Below are 19,724 nucleotides of genomic sequence, written 5' to 3'. Positions count from 1 at the left end.
GAAATTTCCTCATCCATTAGAGCAGGTGTGCAACAAACTGATGAGCAAACAAGTAAAACCAAGAAAATACACTCCCTGAAGTTTGTAAGACCTGAAATTATTTTAGAACATCTTAGGACCTACAACTAGGATGCTTTTTACAATAAACTGGTGGAAGAAGCTACCAATTTGATTGAGGAACAGCTCTTATTGATTTCTGACCTGGGTGCCTCGAAGGAGGTAAGAATCATGGACAAAACCCAACCATGGTTCAACAAGATTTTAAAAAAGGCATTCGTGACCAAGCAAAAGGCTTATCGGAAATGGAGAAATTCCAGATTTAATGAAGACCACACGGACTATAAGAAAAACAAAAAGGGTCATCTTCTTGAAAAAGAAAGGACTTGCTCGCTACAAAGAGATTCTAAAAAAAAAACTACAACATTCAAAATGAACTGTCACCAAAAAGGCTACTAAATTTGAAATGGAGGAAACTACAGTCAGACACTGCGGTAAGGAATGCTTTGAAAGGTTACCAGATGAAGGGAAAGCTACATATGATCAACAATATTAGCTGGAGGACATGGCACATTTTTTGGCAAATGGCGGTGTTTGTGTGAATGTATTATCCGACATCACGGTTTCTAGAGATCTCATTACTGCTATTAATGGCTTGCCTAACAAATCTACAATCGGCTCCAACAGGTTCCCAATTTTTATTTTAAAAATATGTAGTGCCTACATTTAGGAATGATGTGCTGTTGCACATCATTCCTAAACATCCTGAAAGATGGAATCCCCCCCCCCACCCCTGGAGATCTCTTAATATGTAGCCATCTCCCCTGCTTTAATCCCAGCGTTTTGCGCACAGGCCACCCCATCTCCACACCGTAGTACAAAAAAGATCCACTATTACTAATTTGTTGGCGACTCTTTTCATAGTACAACAAGCTTTAAATGAAAAGGCCAAAATTGATATTATATCTTCGACATTAAGGCAGCTTTTGATAATGTTTCCTTATCTGCCCTTGAAAATATTTTGTCAGTTTACGTCTGCATTGAAGGCAAACTATTATGGATTATCAAGGCCATTTTGAAGCCAAGGCACCTAATCGTACAACATCACGAATTTAGCATAGAATACACCCTCACTTGGAGCATCCCTCAAGATGTTTTATCAGCTTGATCCGCCCTGGAACCTTTTTTATGATAGAATCATAGTTTTATTTCATACGCCGATGATATTAAGTATTTTGCTGTCTCTAGTGAACTAGCCCTTGTGTTCGACGTCAATGCTCAGCTTCAGGGCTAAACTCTGACAAGTCAGCACAACTGACAATAATAATAAGAAGAAAGAATAGAACTGAGTTATCTATAAATGGAGCACAGATTAAGAAAGTCAGCAACTACACTGATCTTGGAGTGACGTGGGACGAAGGCCTTACCTTTAAAAGGTGCTTTCAGAACACCAGAACAAAAACTCTCACTGCCATTTGGGCTGTAAGACAGGAGATAACTGGGATTCGGAATCAACAACTAGTGACCCAATACATCCAAAGTATCTTGATCCTGTTTCCCCTCTATGCCTCAATTTATTGGTCCTCTGCCCCCAAATACCTATATTAGGAAGTTTCTCAGCTTGGAATACTAGGTGCTCCGGTGGCTGAATAGGATTGCCGGGAAGCCCTCTACAATGTCGAAATTCATACTGTATACAAACTTAAATGTAGCTCAGTGGATACAGATGGTCACCATGCATAACACCAGCACTCTTGCACAGCTTGTGAAAGGCCATGCCCTGGCTCTACTACCCTCATAGTCTTCGAAGCGCTCTCCATCACACGGAGGGATTAAGGCAGCTGTTTCCTGCCAATACTCTGGAGCTCTTTAGAGACTTCAAAATCGACCAGAACAGGTACTGCCATGACAAAATTTACAGGAAGCTGATAGCAGCGGACTTGTATACTACACTACAAATTTAATGAAGAGGAGAGTTTACATTTCTGTGGAATTTGTGCCTATGAATTCTTGATTATCTGTAATGAATGATTTTTGTGTGTTCAAAAGACTGTTAAGGACTGCAGAAATTCTATGAGATTCATTCATAGTGACTGTTGCTTGCATCAAGTGAATGTAGATGTATTTATTCTTATGTATTTTCTGATTTTCAATGTTGCCGTCTAATTTGTTGTAAGATGTCTGTATTAGCCACCCTCCTAGATAACGTTTGTACAGGGGTGTTCGATAAATAAGCTACTACTACTACCACTAATAATAAGGAGGCGAGATGGCCCAGTGGTTAAGACACCGGGCTACCAGCCTGATGGACCCAGGCTCGAATCCCACCTTAGTGGAAGCGAACGCAGCTCTATTACACTGAGAGACCAATATAATATTAAATGGTGATTAAAAAAAAAAAAAAAAAAAACCACCGCAAAAGTTACCCCACTGGACTTACCTTCCCCAAGGTCAGAGTGACGCTGTGGCAGATATTGGTGCCATCTGGTGTCACTCACGACAACTAAAAATAAATTAAATAAAAACCACTGGACATAAGCCAAAGCTAAACAAGTCCACCTCCATAGATGGATGATGTCACAGAGAAATATTCATACTGCATCGAGTTTGGCGCTGGATAAAGTCACTCGTGTTCAGGCCTTAGGCAGAGGGGTCGGTTCGAAAAGCTGGGAGAGAATATGTTTGTTTGTTATTTGGAGCATTAGCAACTAAGGCCACATTGCTCCGGGATATGCGGTGGTCATTCCCTGACCTTTCCGCATCCTCCATATTTGGTGGTGACAGGCTTGAACCCCGATCTAATCAAGAAGCGTGTGCTACGCACTGCTGTTCCTTCTCACCTGGCTACGGAGGTGCCTTCAAAAAGTTGGCACGACTTGCTCCACTGTCTTGCTCCCAAGCAAGACAGTGGAGCAAGTGGCCCTGTCCCCCTGTAAAGCTACCACAAGAGAAGGGCAAAACCATCCAGCCCCACCAACTAGAAGTACTTCCTGCGTAACTGCGCTAGTGACCACACAGGAAGGAAGAAAATGCCAATGCATGAAGTGGAGCATTGAAATGAATACGTACATCATGCAAGCATACTATAAAATAATTAGGCTAGAGATCGATATGACAATGTACAGGTCGCGACTACATACCAAGTGGTTGGAATGATACCCAAATATTCAGGTCACTGAACAGCGTAGTAGACCAAAGAAGGACCATCGTCACGAAGAACCTAATAGCTCCTGCCATCTTTGAAAAATCAAGCAGGATGTCAGCGATCAACTACAAAGCACAAAGAATATGGTCAATATGGAACCAGAGGAGGAACATCATACCATGGAACAAGAGGAGGAAAAGAAATACAACCCAGAGTAGCTGAAGTGGAAAGAGACGAAGTCATAATATCCAGAAGAGAAGACAAGTGGAAGAAGGCCCTAACAGAATTCGCAGGAATGGACCCCACAATAACCCACGTGATACCAGAGGCCAAATAAAATCCTGTGGAGCATAACAGACCACCTCAATCGGCAAATAATGCCACATTACCTTGACAACAATGGTGCAACGCTGGAGGCTATCCACACAGCTGTATACTGTGCTGCCATAGCAGCTAATAGGATTAATGGAAAAGAAATGAGAGACCAGCAGCAGAAGAACCGAAAACAGAAGGAACCGCCAGCCTGGGAAAGAAGACTTCAACAGAAGATGGAAGAATTAAGAGTCGAGATAGGTCAGTTGACCCAGTACCAACAGGGTAATAGAAGTAAGAAATTTATTGGAAAGGTGAAGAGCATCCTCAGCAAACATGAGATCAGAGAAGAGGAGAATACTTGGACATACTGAAGAACCTCCTGGCACTCAGCAAGAGACTATGCAGATACAAATATTCCAAGAGGAAAATAAACAACCAAATCTTCGATGAGGACCAAAGAGCCTTCTACAGGAAACTGGGTAAAGAGGGGAAAGCAGGAAATGGACCAACCAAGAAGAAGACGATCAAGGAGTTCTGAGGAAATATCTGGAGCAGTGAAGTAAGACATAACAGCAGAGCACCCTGGATAGAAGTAGAACGGAAGAAAACCAAGGACATTTTTTTTTTTTTTTTTTTGGTAGTTGTTGGCGCATAGGCTTCTGTGGCCATAATGCACCTCCCAAGGTTCTTTTGCAGTACTGTGATCCAAGCTCGAAGCAGAAATCGAACCCACGACCTTTGGGTTGCCAGGCAGGCACTTTACCCACCCGGCTAGCCCGGTCGGCAACCAAGGACATACAAGAGATGAGAGAGTGGGAGATTCAATCAGGAACACCCACAGCTGGCGAACCCCAGGAATTGATAACATCCACAACTACCAGTACAAGAAGCTCACCTGCACACACACAAGTACCTAGCAGAGTAGCTCACTCGAATGATAAGACACCCAGAGACAATCCTAAAGTTTCTCACCAAAGGAGCCACATATCTGAAGCCTAAAGACGAAGATACAAGAAACCCAGAGAAATACAGGCCAACCACCTACCTCCCAACAATGTACAAGCTCTTGACCAGTTGCATAACCAAGAAGATATCAGACCACTTAGAGAGAGTCAGAACATAATGGCTGAACAGAAGAAAGGATGCAAGCGGAGGAGCAATTAACCATAGATGCCACAGTTATGGAGCAAGCCTAAAAGAAGCATCACAATCTATACACTGCCTACATCGATTACCGCAAGGCCTAGGGAATTTTTTTTTTTTTTTTTTTTTTTGGCTGGTGCAGCATAAGCCTCAGGCTTCCTTGCACCATATAGCTAATAATAATAATTGCTGGTATGGATAAAGCGATGGTTAAGTGGGAGAAGGCAGAGGGTGGAAATCAATGGACACTGCTCTTCAGTGAATAATGTTATTAGCTGAGTTCCACAGGGTCCAGTGTTGGGTCCGTTGTTGTTTTCTGTATTTACTAATGATACTGATGATGGTATATCAGGCTTAATGTCTAAGTTTGCAAACTATATGAAGGTTGGTAAGTTGCTACTGACACTAATGACAGTACACCACTGCAAAAGGATCTAGAAAAGTTGAGCAAATGGGCCGAGAGGTGGCAAATGAAGTTTAACAAATGCAAAGTACTGCATATGGGATGCAGTAACCCCAGAGTAACGTATCAACTGTGTGGTACTACACTGATGGTGGTAGAGAACGAAAAGGATCTGTGGGTAATTGCACAGTCAGATATGAAGTTTTTTGAGCAGCACAGACGGCCTGCAAGAGTAGTTCATGGTGTCTTGTCAATGATATACAGGAATTTTCTAGCAAGGATAAGGAGGTGATTATCCCCTTGTATAAGGCAATGGTGAGGCCACACCTTTATTACTATATGCAGGTCTGGAGGCCTCATTTTAAGAAGGATGCAGATCTGCTGGAAACAGTACAGAGAGCGGCAACAGGATTAGTGAATGGAACAAAGGGTTGCTCTTACGAAGAAAGAGCTTAAGTTTTGCAACCTACAGTGTCTGGAGACTAGGCACCTGCGAGCTGATCTGATTGAGATGTATAAGTTCTTGAATGGTTTGATCATGCTCAAATGCTGATGGGATTCTTCTTGCTCGGAATAATCGCCTGAGAGGGCATAAATTCAAATTGAGGAAAGACAGTTGTAGGATAGACGTGCGGAGTTTGCCTTTAGCCAGCGGGTGGTTGAGTGCTGCAACAAACTTCCATATGTTGCTGTTGAAGTTGATAGCTTAAACAGATTCAAGGCAGAACAAGACAAACATTGAGAGCGAGTGGATGGGTGAAATAGGGTTTTTTTTTGGCTCATGTTGAATAAGCTTGCTTTCTGCATCATATTCCTTTACTAATGCTAATTATATTAGTATTATTAATATACCACACTAATATATTTAAAATACAAGCATTTTCAAGGCTATCAGGACACTCCAGGTTATTGACCCAAGTGTATTTGTTTTGTAAATTGCTTGCATTCTCTGACTTTTTTATTTTTAATCGGAGGGGAGGGAGAATTTCCAAGAGAAACTATTTATAGTAGAATAACATCTTGATATTACATAATTTAATTTTTGAGGATTTGAACAATTATTTATGATACCAGTAAGATTGTGCTGGAGCTTGAGGCTGTAAGCAGATAGTGTCCGAAAGATGCACTGTAATGATTTTTGTACTGTTTTGTTGTTTCTTAAAATGATATAATCTTCTTATAATTACTCTAAAATAAATATTTAATGGTTAGACAACTTTGATTGAAATGACAGTTAAAAGATTTTTCTGATTATATTTTGAGCAAAAGGAATGTTCATTTCTTTTGCACAAAATAGAATCAGAAAAAATTTCTCTTTCACTCAAAGGTCGAGGGTAAATCAGATCAGAAAAGTTTACATGGTTTTCGTTTAGAACAAAGGTACACAGTTAATATATATATATTCAAAATGATATTATTTAATATACTATACACCAACTGAAATCTATGGTCTAATGTCTCCTCTGATACCTGCATTTTCTGTTCATTAGTGTAAATTACAAGTTTTACTGCAAATGACCCAATTCATCCTAATATCCCTTATTGCTCTGCAAATGCAATCCACTGCTAATGTATCTTGCAATAAAGATTCTTAAAGATCTTATTGCTAAAAGTTTTAAATTTTGTTGTTAGAACACATCATATATAAATCTTATGGTTATTCAGGCATCTTGTTTTTGGGAATAAATATTTTATTTGGAACATATTATATCATTATACCTTGGAAAACTGCTACTGATTTATGAACCATTGCATTATGAACTACTTTTCAGAAAAGCATGGTATTCATAAATCAAGACATTATTATAAACAGACATTATCTCAAAACCTATTTAGAGACAAATTTAACAGGAAAAAAATATATACACTTGTGGTGGGGATATAGTATTATTCAAGGAAATTGTATGGTTGTTGTTTGTTTGTTTGTTATTTGGTTTTTAGGAGCATTAGCAACTAAAGCCATATTGCTCCGGGATATCCAGTGGTCATTCCCTGACCTTTCCTCATCCTCCGTATTTGGTGGTGATGGGCTCAAACCCCGGTCTAATCAAAAAGCGTGTGCTACGCACTGCTGCTCCTTCCCACCTGGCTATGGAGGCGCCGAAATTGTATGGAGAACATCAACTAAAAGTTGGATTGTAAGGGATATGCCAGCAAAAAAAAGTGAACATCCCCCACTAGAGCAGTGGTATCCACCACTGCTCTAGTGGGGGATGTTCACTAATAGTTCCTATACTGGTTCAGATAAACAGAATTTCACTGCTGGCTGGCACCTATGTAAAACTTTCATTTTAAAAATTTCTATTCATAATTCTGTCACTATTATTTCACTTTTACATTCAGTTGCCAAATTATTGTTAAAGTTATTCAACAGTTTTCCTGGAAATACCAATTAGCATTAGCAGTTTTAACAATAGCACAACTCATAACTCCCCATCACCTGACATTTTCTGGAAAGTATGTTTCTCAGGAAACAGATTTTCCAAGCTACAATATCAGTTGTGAACTTGATACAATGTCATTCACGATGAAAGTTTCTACCTTAATGTCAAAGAGAAAGAAATCAGTAATCACTAGAGTATGAAGCTTTAAATAAAAATATTTTGGAGGTTATACAAAAAATGTTAACCCCCCATACAATACACTGCATGTGTAGTATCTGTACACTTACCTTGAAGAGCTTGTTGATGTTGGTTATAGAATCTAGGAGGAATATGAGCCATATTCATGAACATTCCAATTGGAACGGGAAGATTTGTTACTGCTCCCTGAGCTCGTTCTGGACTAATATATGAGATCTGATCATGAGCACGATTGTAATAAGGAGGTCCTAAAAACACAAAAAATGAAAAAAATTTTATTTTATACATATAAAAATATGTAGTTATGCTTTGAGAATTACAGATATTAAGTAGGGTTCTAAAAGAGGTGATCATAATGTGCTTAAAGAAAAGTGTATTCCTAAATGGCTTACTGCCTATTAACACCCTACTCTAAGAAAGGCAGAATTTTTGGTTACCAATATACCAAAAAACATATATATTTAAAACTAATTTATACAATTATTAACATATATATTAATAATTGTATAACCATACAATTAAATAATTGTTAGTTATCACTAGTAATTTTTAAACCAACTAAAAATGCAACAAATATCAGCATAGGCACATGCAAACTCAGTTGCTGTGAGCAAATCTGCAGACCTGGTGCATGCAGTAACCACGTTCACAACTGACCTGATCAAGTCAAATGTTATCCTTACTGAACTTAAAGCATTTAACTGGAATAACCTCTGCTTCGAACTAGTGGAAGTGGCAATTAGCATTAGTAGAGGCATATGATGCAAGAAAGCAAGCTTATGCAGCATCAGCCAAAAAAAAAAAAAAAAAAAATTGCTCCCATTTCACCCTTCCGTTCGTTCCAAATAACTGGCCAGCTCAGCCTTAAATTTATTTAAGCTATCAACTTCCACAACAAAGGATGGAAGTCTGTTCCACCAACCAACTACCCGCTGGCTAAAGGCAAACTTCCGCACATCTATCCAAAAACTGTCTTTCCTCAATTTAAATTTATGCCCTCTCAGGTGATTATTCTGAGCAAGAGGAAGAATCCCATCAGCATTGAGCATGCTCAAACCATTCAAGGCTTTATACACCTCAATCAGATCACCTCGCAGGTGCCTAGTCTACAGACACTAATTTGCAAAACTGAAGCCTTTCTTCGTAAGAGCAACCCTTTGTTCCATTCATTAATCTTGTTGCCCTTCTCTGTACTCATTCCAAGAGCTCTACATCCTTCTTAAAATGAGGCCTCCAGACCTGTATACAGTACTCACCACTCAAACATCCCAGACCATTGCCTTATACAAGGGGACAATCACCTCCTTATCCCTGCTAGAAAAATTCCGGTATATTATTGACAAGACACCATGAACTATTCCTGCAGACTGTCTGCACTGTCCAGAAAACTTCACATCTGCCTGCACAATTACCCCCAGGTCCTTTTCGTTCTCTACCACTGTCAGTGTAGTACCACAGAGTTGATACGTTACTATGGGGTTACTGCTTCCCATATATAGTACTTTATATTTGTCAATGTTGAACTTCATTTGGCACCTCTCAGCCCACCTGCTCAACTTTTCTAGATCCTGTTGCAGCAGCGTACTGTCATTAGTGGCCTTAGCAACCCTGCCAACCTTCGTATCGTCTGCAAACTTGGACTTTAAGCTTGATATACCATCATCAGTATCATTTATAAATTGAGAAAACAACAATGGACCCAAAACTGAACCCTGAGGGACTCCCCTAATAACATTAGTCCACGATGAGCAGTGTCCATTGATTACCACTCTGTCTTCTCCCACTCAACCATCCCTTTGTCCATAGCAGCAATTTGCCTCCAATGCCACACTGCTCCAATTTGTTCAGCAGTCTGCCATGTGCAACAGTATCAAAAGAATTTCTAAGATCCAAATATATGATATCAAAGCTATTCCCCGCATCCAGTTCCTTTGTGACCACATCATAGTATCCAATCAAATTGGTCAGGCAAGACTTTCCCTCAACAAAACTATGCTGTGTCAGAGTTATAACTGAAGTCTTGTCTAGATGATCCTGCAGTGCTTCTTTAAGTAGTGCCTCCATTAATTTCCTGGAACAGAAGTTAAACTAACAGGTCTATAATTACTTGTGTCGCCCTTTGTCCTCCTTTGTGAATTTGGGTCACATTTTCACATCTCCAGTCCATGGGTACTTCTCCTGAGTCCAAAGAAGCTCTCATAATTATGGCTAAAGGTTTGCTTACTTCCTTTGCTGACTCCTTTAATATAACTGGATAGATCCCATCCACCCTGGGTGCCGTTTTTATGTTTATCTTCAACAATTTAATTTCTCCTCCACTTTCCTCTCAGTTATTACAAAATAATCTAGCTCACTGCCAGAGTTTAACTCACCTCTAGCATTCCCCTCTCTGAATAACTCCTCATGTGCGAATGTAGATGCAAAATACTCATTTAGCTTGTTAGCCACCTGAGCAGGATCATCAACAGTTGAACCATCAATATCCAGTGGACCAATCTGATTCATCCCTTTCCTTCTAGAGTTTAATGCCCAATTAATGCCCTTTCTAATGAATTGAGACACATTACTCTCATTAGTACTTTGAACCACTTCCTCAAAAACCAGAAGTGGTTCAATTCTGAAACAAAACATGCTTTCAACCTAAAACAAAAAGCCTACAGAACCTGGAAAGTCTGGCTCCCTGGCAGATCACAAAGAGCGAATTTCCTGCAGACCTATCATCAGTATATCCAGAGAAGGCTTAGGCATTCCAAGCCCATTGTTTCCACATGTGGGCACAGTCAATCTTCCTCCCTGAACAGGAATAACATCTGCCCCTCCCTGTAGCAGCCATCACGATAAGGCAAGGGCCTTGCTTGCACATGTTAAGATCTTGAGGGATGCGATTAAGAAAGCAATAAACAGCCTTTCCAATAAACCTACAGTTGGTCCCGATGGATTTCCATTCTTTATTCTGAAAATTTGCACTGTCCATGTGATTGACCTGTTGCATTACATCTTCAACCATATTCTCGGGACCGTTATTACCCTGACAATTTGGAATATCTATCATGCATTACCAGTTCCAAAAAATAAAAAACGAAAAGACCACAAAGGCTACAGAGCAATCTATTTCCTGTGGGTTGCTAGAAGTGTTTGAAAAAATGATACAGCCCATTTTAGCCAATCACTGGTTTAATGAGCAACCACAGCATCTCCATACTGTGTTCCTAGGAGGTCTAAGCTGTTTAATCTACTAATGATGAGCTAGGCAATCAAAAAAGCCCTAAATTCTAAGAAACAACTTGAAATCTTATTCCTGGACATACAAGCCACTTTCGACACACTCAGCACAACAGATGTAGTTAAAATTTTGAAGCATTATTTCAGACTCAAAGGTAACCTTCTTGCTATTTTCAATCAATTTCTCATCAACAGGCAAAGTTTCATTAAATATAACCATAGATTGGAGAAGACTGCCAAGATCTCTGTCAGCATTCCAAAAGGGGGAGTTCTCTCATCATGGTTTTTTTGCCACAGCATTAGAGCCTTGCGAAGCACCCAAAGCTGATGATCTTAAGATGCTGGTCCCATCTGATGATCCAGCAAATGTCGAGGCAGAAAATCAGATAGTATTGTTTGAACTCCAGGATTATCTAGGATGCCTGCGGCGTAAGCTGAATCCTCAAAAAGCAGCTCAGATGACCTTCACAAAAAGGACTATGAATGAAATTATGCTCACAATCAACGGGACTGCCATTTTTTAGGTCCACTCTCTCACATGGATTTGGGATTAAAGTGAGATGACAGGCTAAAACTGCTTGCGGCACTCTGGGAAATATGGCAGGAGTCGGTCAGTCTTAGCCTCAAGGGTTCCTCTTGAAATACATCCAAAGGAACTGGACACCCATACTGCTCAACTAAAGAGAGTTCTTGGAGTTGAATATTAACATCTATAACTTCTATACCACCAAATGGATTCACCTGACATCTGGGAAGTTACTACAAACCCCCAGAGCAAACCTGGTGCAGTTCAACACCTTGTCTTCAATCTTCCCTGCAAAACCTTAGATCACTGTTTCTGGTGAATACGTTCAGAATGTACCACTCCCTCAGAATTGATGCATCTTTCTGCAGCTCAAAGCCCTATAGACAGGATACCCTGAAAGAAGTCTATAAACAGGAACAATAACCATTATGTGGAAGGATTTCTCAGTCAAGTCTTCCCTGGATGCAACTTTTTTTTTTTTTTTTTTTTGGTATTTTCAATCTGTTTTGATTTCTTGGGTGGGTGCCCACTGACATTAAAATAAAAGAATGTTAATCATGACAATAATAATAACATCCAGCTCAACTCACTATTTGCGACTCATCTACTTCCCCCCCCCTCAATATACATCATGCATCTTATCAATTGCAGTAATATTTTAAAATTTGGCACCAACAGAATCAGAAGAATCCTGTTCATATACTTCCTGTCATCAATATACAGAGCAAGCAGGCAGCTGTTCTTTTCCCAAAATAGGACAGCACATTACTGGTCTTCATTTCAGCTTTAATGTGAAAAAGTTTACCTGGAAATGCAAATTAATATAATTTTGTTTGCAACACAACTGATACTCTCTTTAAGCATTTTCTCGAAAGTCTGTTTCCTGAGAAACACTTTCTATCTAGAGTACAATGTTGATGGTGAATCTGATAAAATGTCATTCGTGACAAAGAGAAAGAAATCAATCATGGGAGTAACATCACTTTACACAAGGATAGAACTATCATCATACTATTTTTTGTTTGTTGGAATACAGCACAATACAGGTGAAAATGGTAAAGATAGCCTTTTCTTTGCTGTCGTCCCACCCTGAAATGAATAGTCGATACCAATACTGTACATGAGTCCAGCCTCCTGAAAATTCGGAACAGATTAGTAAGAAAACAGAAGTCAATATAATGTGCATTTACTGTTAGAGCAAAAAATAAAGGTAAAAATTTAAGTGACATTCAGACAAAAATTTAAGTGACATATAGGTAAAGCTAATCTTTGAAATCCATAGGTAGGAACATTGCATTCCAATGATGGGAAATTATCATTCTTTCCATGTCACAAATAAATCATAACAAAAAAATCCCCTAATTCATTACTTGAATATGCTGCTATATTTATGCAATACATATTTGTCATGCTTTTTATGCCATTTTTAAAACCTGAACGTAAAGATATGATGATAACATGAGAAGTTAACTGTGTAAACACATTTGCATATTACAAAACAATTATGGAAAAAAAAAAGTGAATTTTATTATTTTAAAATATTCCAATTTTAATGTAGTTTTACTATTTTTATGTATAAAGCACCTTGTGCCTTCATCAATTGTCTGTCCATCTTTCTATAGAAAATGTAATAACTCAACTCCTAGTGGATGGTTATTTATAAAGCAACCCCAAATTTCATTAAAATCAGATCAACAGAAATATGGCATTTATTATTTCTTTGTCTGTACATTAGCTTGTAATAACCCAACTTCAGGTAGATGGAGTTTCATAAAATTTTACATTTGGGTCTTTCAGAATGATTTTTTTGGCCCTCCCAAATTTCATTACAAATCAGCTAATGTCCTTGGACGATTTAAATGGGGAGGGGGCACACCAATAGCTCAGCTGCTCAATGCAGAAGTTTGCACTTGAGCATCAGGCAACATAGTGGCAACTCCCAAGGCAGAATGTGCTGTTCTCACAGGAGCTAGCTGTTGTCAGTGACTCTATTGTCAGGGAAACTGAAAATATATTGTGCAAAAAGGATAGTGGAATAGGAACAGAATATGCCTGCCAGGGGCAAAGACTGATGACATTGTAGAGCAAATATCTTTTAAGGGAACAAAAGGTGATATTGTTCTACACATTGGCACTAATGAAATTAAGAGCAGATCTACAGATTTACTTAACAAACACACGGCAATGTTGTAAAAAATTCACAAGTTAGGGACAATTTGAAAGTGTGCAATTGTGTCCTAAAGAGTGCAGGGCTCAAGAGGCAAAATTTTTCTCAGCACAGTACTTGTTGACAGGAGAGACTGCTTCTACAGGGATGGGATACACTTAAATAGAAAGGACACAAGAATATCTGCTGATGCTAGCAAGGCAGTGTTAGGTGGGTCGGAAAACTGTCAGCTGGTGGGGGGGGTGAGACACAGACTAATAGATTAACAATAGATGCAGCCAGAGGAGAAAGTGATTCTTGTACTGCTTCAGTTGGAACAAGCAGCAGCCTGGAAAGCAAGGTGCTGAGAGTCATCATGAAACAAATAAATACATAAACTGTGTTAGTGTAACTAAGAGTAAGGGCAACTAAAAGATGCATGTATACCAATGCTAGAAGCTTATTAAATAAATTTGATGAATTTTAAGTGCTGGTCAAGACATCAAATGCAGACATTCGGCATTCTTGGAATATCAGAGACATGGTGATACTCAGATATATAGAATGCTGCTGTTGTTGTTATTTGGTTTTTAGGAACATTAGCAACTAAGGCCATATTGCTCCGGGAATAGGTGGTGGTCATTCCCTGACCTTTCCGCATCCTCTGTATTTGGTGGTGACGGGCTCAAACCCCGGTCTAATCAAGAAGCATGTGCTACGCACTGCTGCTCCTTCCCACCTGGCTACGGAGGCACCATATATATATATATATATATAGAATGCAGAATTTGAATATGGGGAGTATAATGTATACAGAAAGAACAAAAAAGGTTTTACTCTTAGTTAAGAAGTGCACAAAATCTAAGGAAATGCATTCAGCTGACATGGATGGCCAGTGCAATGTTGAGTCAATTTGGTGTGACATGACCACCGGGAAAACAAAAATAAAAGCAGAAGTGTGCTATAGACCCAATGACTGTGATGAGTACCAATGAAGAATTGTACAGAGAAATTGAGTGGGTCAGTAAATCAGAATTTCATATAATAATGGGGGATTTTAAATTTCCAGAAATTGACTGAAACTTGTAGGGGCTGGCCACTCACAAACTAGCAAGACTTGTGGATTTACTGGATAACTGTTTTCTGCAACATTTTGTTGGAGAGGCAACAAGTGAGAGCAATATTCTTTATCTGATTATCAACAATGACACGTCATGCATTAAAAATCTGCAGATAAAAGAATCACTAGGTGGTAGTGATATCACAGTGTATTGATGTGGGATTTACTTAAAGATCTAACTACCATCAAGGGTAAAGAGAAGGGTTTTCGCTTTTGTAAAGAAGCAATGGTGGTGTATTTTTTAAATTCTATACAGTACGACCAACTAATGATGTTGCCATCAAATTCTAAATGGGAAGCATTAGTGGAGATAATCATAGAAGCTAATAGCCTTTTCATACTAAAAAAAAAAAAAAAAAATACTGTTCAAGGCTTAGACCTAAATGGATGTCAGATGAACTATTGAGACACGTGGCAGAGAAGAAATATGGATGGGATGTACATAAATTATCAGGCGATACAGAAGCCTATGGTAATCTACACTAGTCTGCAATCAAGTCACAAAGGAGGACTCTGGAAAAAAATGCCAAGAAAAGCAGCAAAGACTTCTTCATTTACATTAATCACATTGGTCTACCTAATGTTGAAGATTTAACTGTTGATGATCCTGCTCAGGTTGCAGAGAAACTGAATAGGTAAGGTATTTTGCACCTCCATTCACACATGAGCAAGAAATGGCAACTGAAGTTTAACACTGACAAATGAAAAGTACCGAATATGGGTAGCAGTAACCCCAGATTAATGTATGACTGTGTGATACCACATTGCAGGACAGCTCATGGGTGTTTGTCAATTATATTTGCAAGCAGGGAAAAGGAGGTGGTTATCCCATTGTATAAGGCAAGGGTCAGGCCACATCTTTACTATTGTATACAGGTCCGGGGGGGGGGGCATTGTAGAAGGATGTGGGGTTGCAGGAACGAGTATAGAGATTGCCATAAGAAGTCTTTTATATGCAAGAGTATCAAGAACTTTCCTGAAATCTAAATAAACTGGATGCACTGGATTAACTATGGTATTAATTTAATAATACATTTAAATGTTTAAACAAATAATTTTTTTTTAATACAGAGGAAGCAGCAGTTTGCGCCAAAAACTTAGACTTCAAGGATATTCAGTGTAGAAAAATCCAGGTTTTATTAAAGCAAACAGAGCCAATTTTAATTATTTTCTGCATCCAGTTCTTTTCTCATTGAATCATAGTATTCAACAAGATTGGGGAGGGGAACAAAGTTGTGTTCTTGCCAAGAAAGGCTTCTGTTCTGCAAATTGCAGCATCTTGAGACTAGGCACCTCCAAGGTGATCTGATTGAAGTGTTTAAGGCTTTGAACAGACTGAGCAAGCTCAATGGAATTCTTCCTCTTCCTCAGACTACATATGTGAGGAGGCATAAATTCAAAGTGAGGAAGGATGGTTGCAGATGTGTGGAAGTTTGCCTTTAGCCAGTGGGTGGTTGATTACTGGATTGTTGGTACTTAAATAAATTCAAGGAAGAACTAGACAAACAATTGGAGGGTTTGTTTGTTGTTTGGTTTTTAGGAGCATTAGCAACTAAGGCCATATTGCTCCGGGATATGCGGTCGTCATTCCCTGGCCTTTCCACATCCTCCATAGTTGGTGGTGACGGGCTCGAACCCCGGTCTAATCAAGAAGTGTGTGCTATGCACTGCTGCTCCTTCCCACCTGGCTACAGAGGCGCTGCCAATTGGAGGGAACGGATAGTTGGATTTCCCCCTCCCCACCAGCTGATGTTGCATAAGCTTGCTTTCTTGCATCATTTGCCTTCAGTCAGCAGATAGCTTACTGTTGGAGCAGACTTCCAACTATTCTTGTGGAAGTGGATAGTTTGAACAAATTCAGGGCAGAACTAGTTAAAACTATTTGAAAAACTATTGGAGGAGATAAACAGGTGATGTAGAAAGTTTTTATTTTTATTATTATTTTTTAAAGATGAAGACATCTTTGGTGGCATCTGCTACATTTCAGACTGAAGTAAAACCAATTTGTCACGAAAATGTGACACAGGAATGACACAAATGACGTCTTCCTAAATGACATTAACTCATTACAGTAATACCCCGAAGTTACGCGATAGGTGGGTCCGACGAAAATAGCTTAAGTCGAATTCGTGTAAGTCAGGGTACAACTTTGCATATAAATACATATAAATTTTGTTTAATTGGGACCAAGGACTAACAAAAACACTAGTTTAGAAGAAAAATATTTAATAAAATTGCAGTTCTTTATACATATTAATACAAAATATGTATTAAAAAAATGAATGAGTTACTTAAAAAAGTTATTTCGATGTGATGGCTTCATAAAATCTAACAAATTTGTCTGAAGACACAGCGCCTTCTTTTTTTCATGCAGAATTTCTTCGTAGCAAGCTAATAATTTTTTTATTCCTGCTTTGTAGCTATAATGCATTCTTCGTTAGAGTCTGTTTTCTAAAATTTTTAAGCCCTTTTCAATTGAGCTGAGACCTTCTGTCAAGCTTGCAATTGCCATGTGCTTTTCTGGTGGAACTGGGTCTGAAGTGTCGGATACTTCAGTGACATTTTGCTCACGCATCTCTAGGAGCTCATTCATTGTCAGCTCCTGACTATGTGAATCCAACCGCTCGTTGACATCATCACCATTGACTTCCAAATCTAATTGCCTGGCAAGATTAACAACTTCTTCTATCACATGAGCGACATGATCAGTTTCTGTCGTTGTTTTCGTCTCGTTTTTGAAAAAAAAAATGGACAAAGTTTCTTCCAGACACCATTCAATGTTTTTTTGTGAATTTCATCCCAACATTCTTCAATGATTCTTATGGCATCTAAAACACTGAATTGTTTCCAAAAGTCTTTAACAAATATCTCACTATTTTGTCTCATAGCTTCATTCAGATGTGCAAACGAACGCCTCATGCAGTAAGCCTTGAATGTTTTGATGACTCCCTGGTCCATTGGTTGAAGCAAGCTGGTTGTGTTTGGTGACAAAAACACAACTTTCACACGTGGGTCGAAATTAATTAGGGTGGCAGGAGGGTGACCGGGTGCATTGTCAATAAGAAGCATCACTTTAAATGGAATCTGTTTAGACTTACAATAACGTTCGACTTCGGGTATGAAGTGGTGACCAAACCAGTCCTCAAAAACGGAAGCTGTCACCCAAGCTTTATGATTTGACGTCCAAATCACTGGTAAGCTAATTTTAGATATACACCAAACTAAAAAACCAAGAACCGCATAACTCTGAGTTCGCGTAAGTCGGGGTATTACTGTACTAACGTTGATTTGGCAGAGTAAGTAGCGGACTGAAGTAACATGGTAATGAAAATGCAAGACAGAAATGATGCAAATGATGTCATTTCTGTAAAGGTAAAATCTTCGCATTTTATTTTAGGTATTTTGATTTGTATATATAGATTACGAAATAAAAGGGCTTTTGTATTGTAAATATTTTATTGACCATTCATAAATTTCTAGAATTTCAACTGCAAGACAACATACAGTGGATTTGTGATAACTTGAGTAAGAGATGTAAACTTGCAATTGCAACATATCTACATTTTTCTGGAAAACAGCGTAGATTGAGAAACCCAATCTTGTAGTTGAAATTGAGGGATTAGAATTTACATTTACACTGATGAGCCAAAACATTATGACCAGTGAGTCATTATGCAAAACAAAGCAACTGCAGGTGAAGTATGGCATGTGCACGGGCCGGGATACAGTATAAAAAACACCTGACACTGGGCTTCGTTAATCAGTATTACTCTTGTTCTTCATATGGGAAATGCAGCAGGCTTAAGCAAGTTTGACAAAGGCCAAATTGTAATTGCCAGACGGCTGGGTCAGAGCATATCCGAAACACCGCGGCTGGTGGAGTGCTCATGGTCAGCCATGGTTAGTACCTACCGAAAGTGGTTTGAGGAGGGAAAACCCACGAACTGCCGACGAGGTGTTGGATGGCCACGGCTCATCGATGCTTGAGGTGAGTAAAGGCTCTCCCAGGTGGTACGTGGCAACTGAAGGGTGACTGTGGTGGAACTAGCCAGTAATTGGATTGCTGGCGACGGGAGTATTGTGTGACACAGTACATCAAACCCTGCTGAAAATGGGGCTGCATATCCGCGGGCCGCTCCGAGTGCCCATGCTAACCACAGTTCACCAGCGACAACGCCTAGAATGGGTAGGTGAGCATCGAAACTGGACCTTGAGTCATTGGAAGGTTGTCTGGTCCGACGAATCGCATTTCCTGTTACACCACGTGGACGGCTGGGTATGTGCATCGTTTACCTGGGGAAGTGATGGTGCCTGGATGCACCGTGGGACGAAAACAAGCTGGTGGCGGCGGCGGTGTCGTGCTGTGGTCGATGTTCTGCTGGGATACCCTGGGTCCAGTCATCCGTGTGCTGGGCACTCTGATGTCTACCACCACCTACCTAAACATCATTGCTGACTAGGTACACCCTTTCATGGCAACGGTCTTCCCCTCTGGCGGTGCAGTCTTTCAGCAGGATGATACGCCATCCCGCACTGCCCGGATTGTTCGAGACTGGTTCGCAGAACATGAGGAAGACTTCAAAGTATTGCCCTGACCTCCAAATTCCGCAGACATCAGTCCCATTGAGCATCTGTGGTTTGTGTTGGAACAGGAACTGCAATATACGGCATCTCAACAATGGACCTTACAGGAGTTAAAGGATCTACTGGTTACGTGTTGGTACCACATACCAAAAGACACATTTAGAAATCTTGTAGTGTCCATGCCTCACTGGGTATGAGCTGTTTTGGCTGCACGTGGATGACCAACAATCATATTAGGCAGGTGGTCATAATGTTTTGGCTTATAGGTGTAGATCGAATGATTCTTGCAGGAAAGTAATTAACGGTTTAGTTTCTTCCAATACAAAGTTAATGCTAAAATCGCTGCTCATGATCATGGGTAAGCGATATGATATATGTCACATACCCATGATCATGATCGGCAATTTCAACGCTGACTTAGGACTGGAAGAAACTAAACTGTAAAAAAAAAGCCAAGGAGGTTTTCACATAAAATAAAACATTTTCTGTGCATACAAGGTACACACGTGGTGGTTTTTTTTTTTTTTTTGGCTGATGCCAT

The 19,724-nt window shown here is 39.6% G+C and overlaps 1 protein-coding gene across 1 annotated transcript in view; it reads right to left on the bottom strand.

Moving 5' to 3' along the window:
* Upf1 (Upf1 RNA helicase) overlaps positions 1 to 19,724 on the bottom strand; it is a 294,032-nt gene that overhangs the window by 30,504 nt on the left and 243,804 nt on the right. Inside the window, exon 22 of the mRNA XM_090376241.1 lies at positions 7,675 to 7,833. Within this exon, the coding sequence (XP_090232367.1) occupies positions 7,675 to 7,833 (159 nt within the window). The remainder of the gene's footprint in view (positions 1 to 7,674; positions 7,834 to 19,724) is intronic.

Source organism: Mastigoproctus giganteus, chromosome 1, assembly GCF_048544385.1.
Source record: "Mastigoproctus giganteus isolate SK-2022 chromosome 1, ASM4854438v1, whole genome shotgun sequence".
NCBI lineage: Eukaryota > Metazoa > Arthropoda > Arachnida > Uropygi > Thelyphonidae > Mastigoproctus > Mastigoproctus giganteus.
The sequence above is the reverse complement of the archived record's forward strand: the minus strand, read 5'-3'. Positions and strand labels throughout refer to the sequence as shown.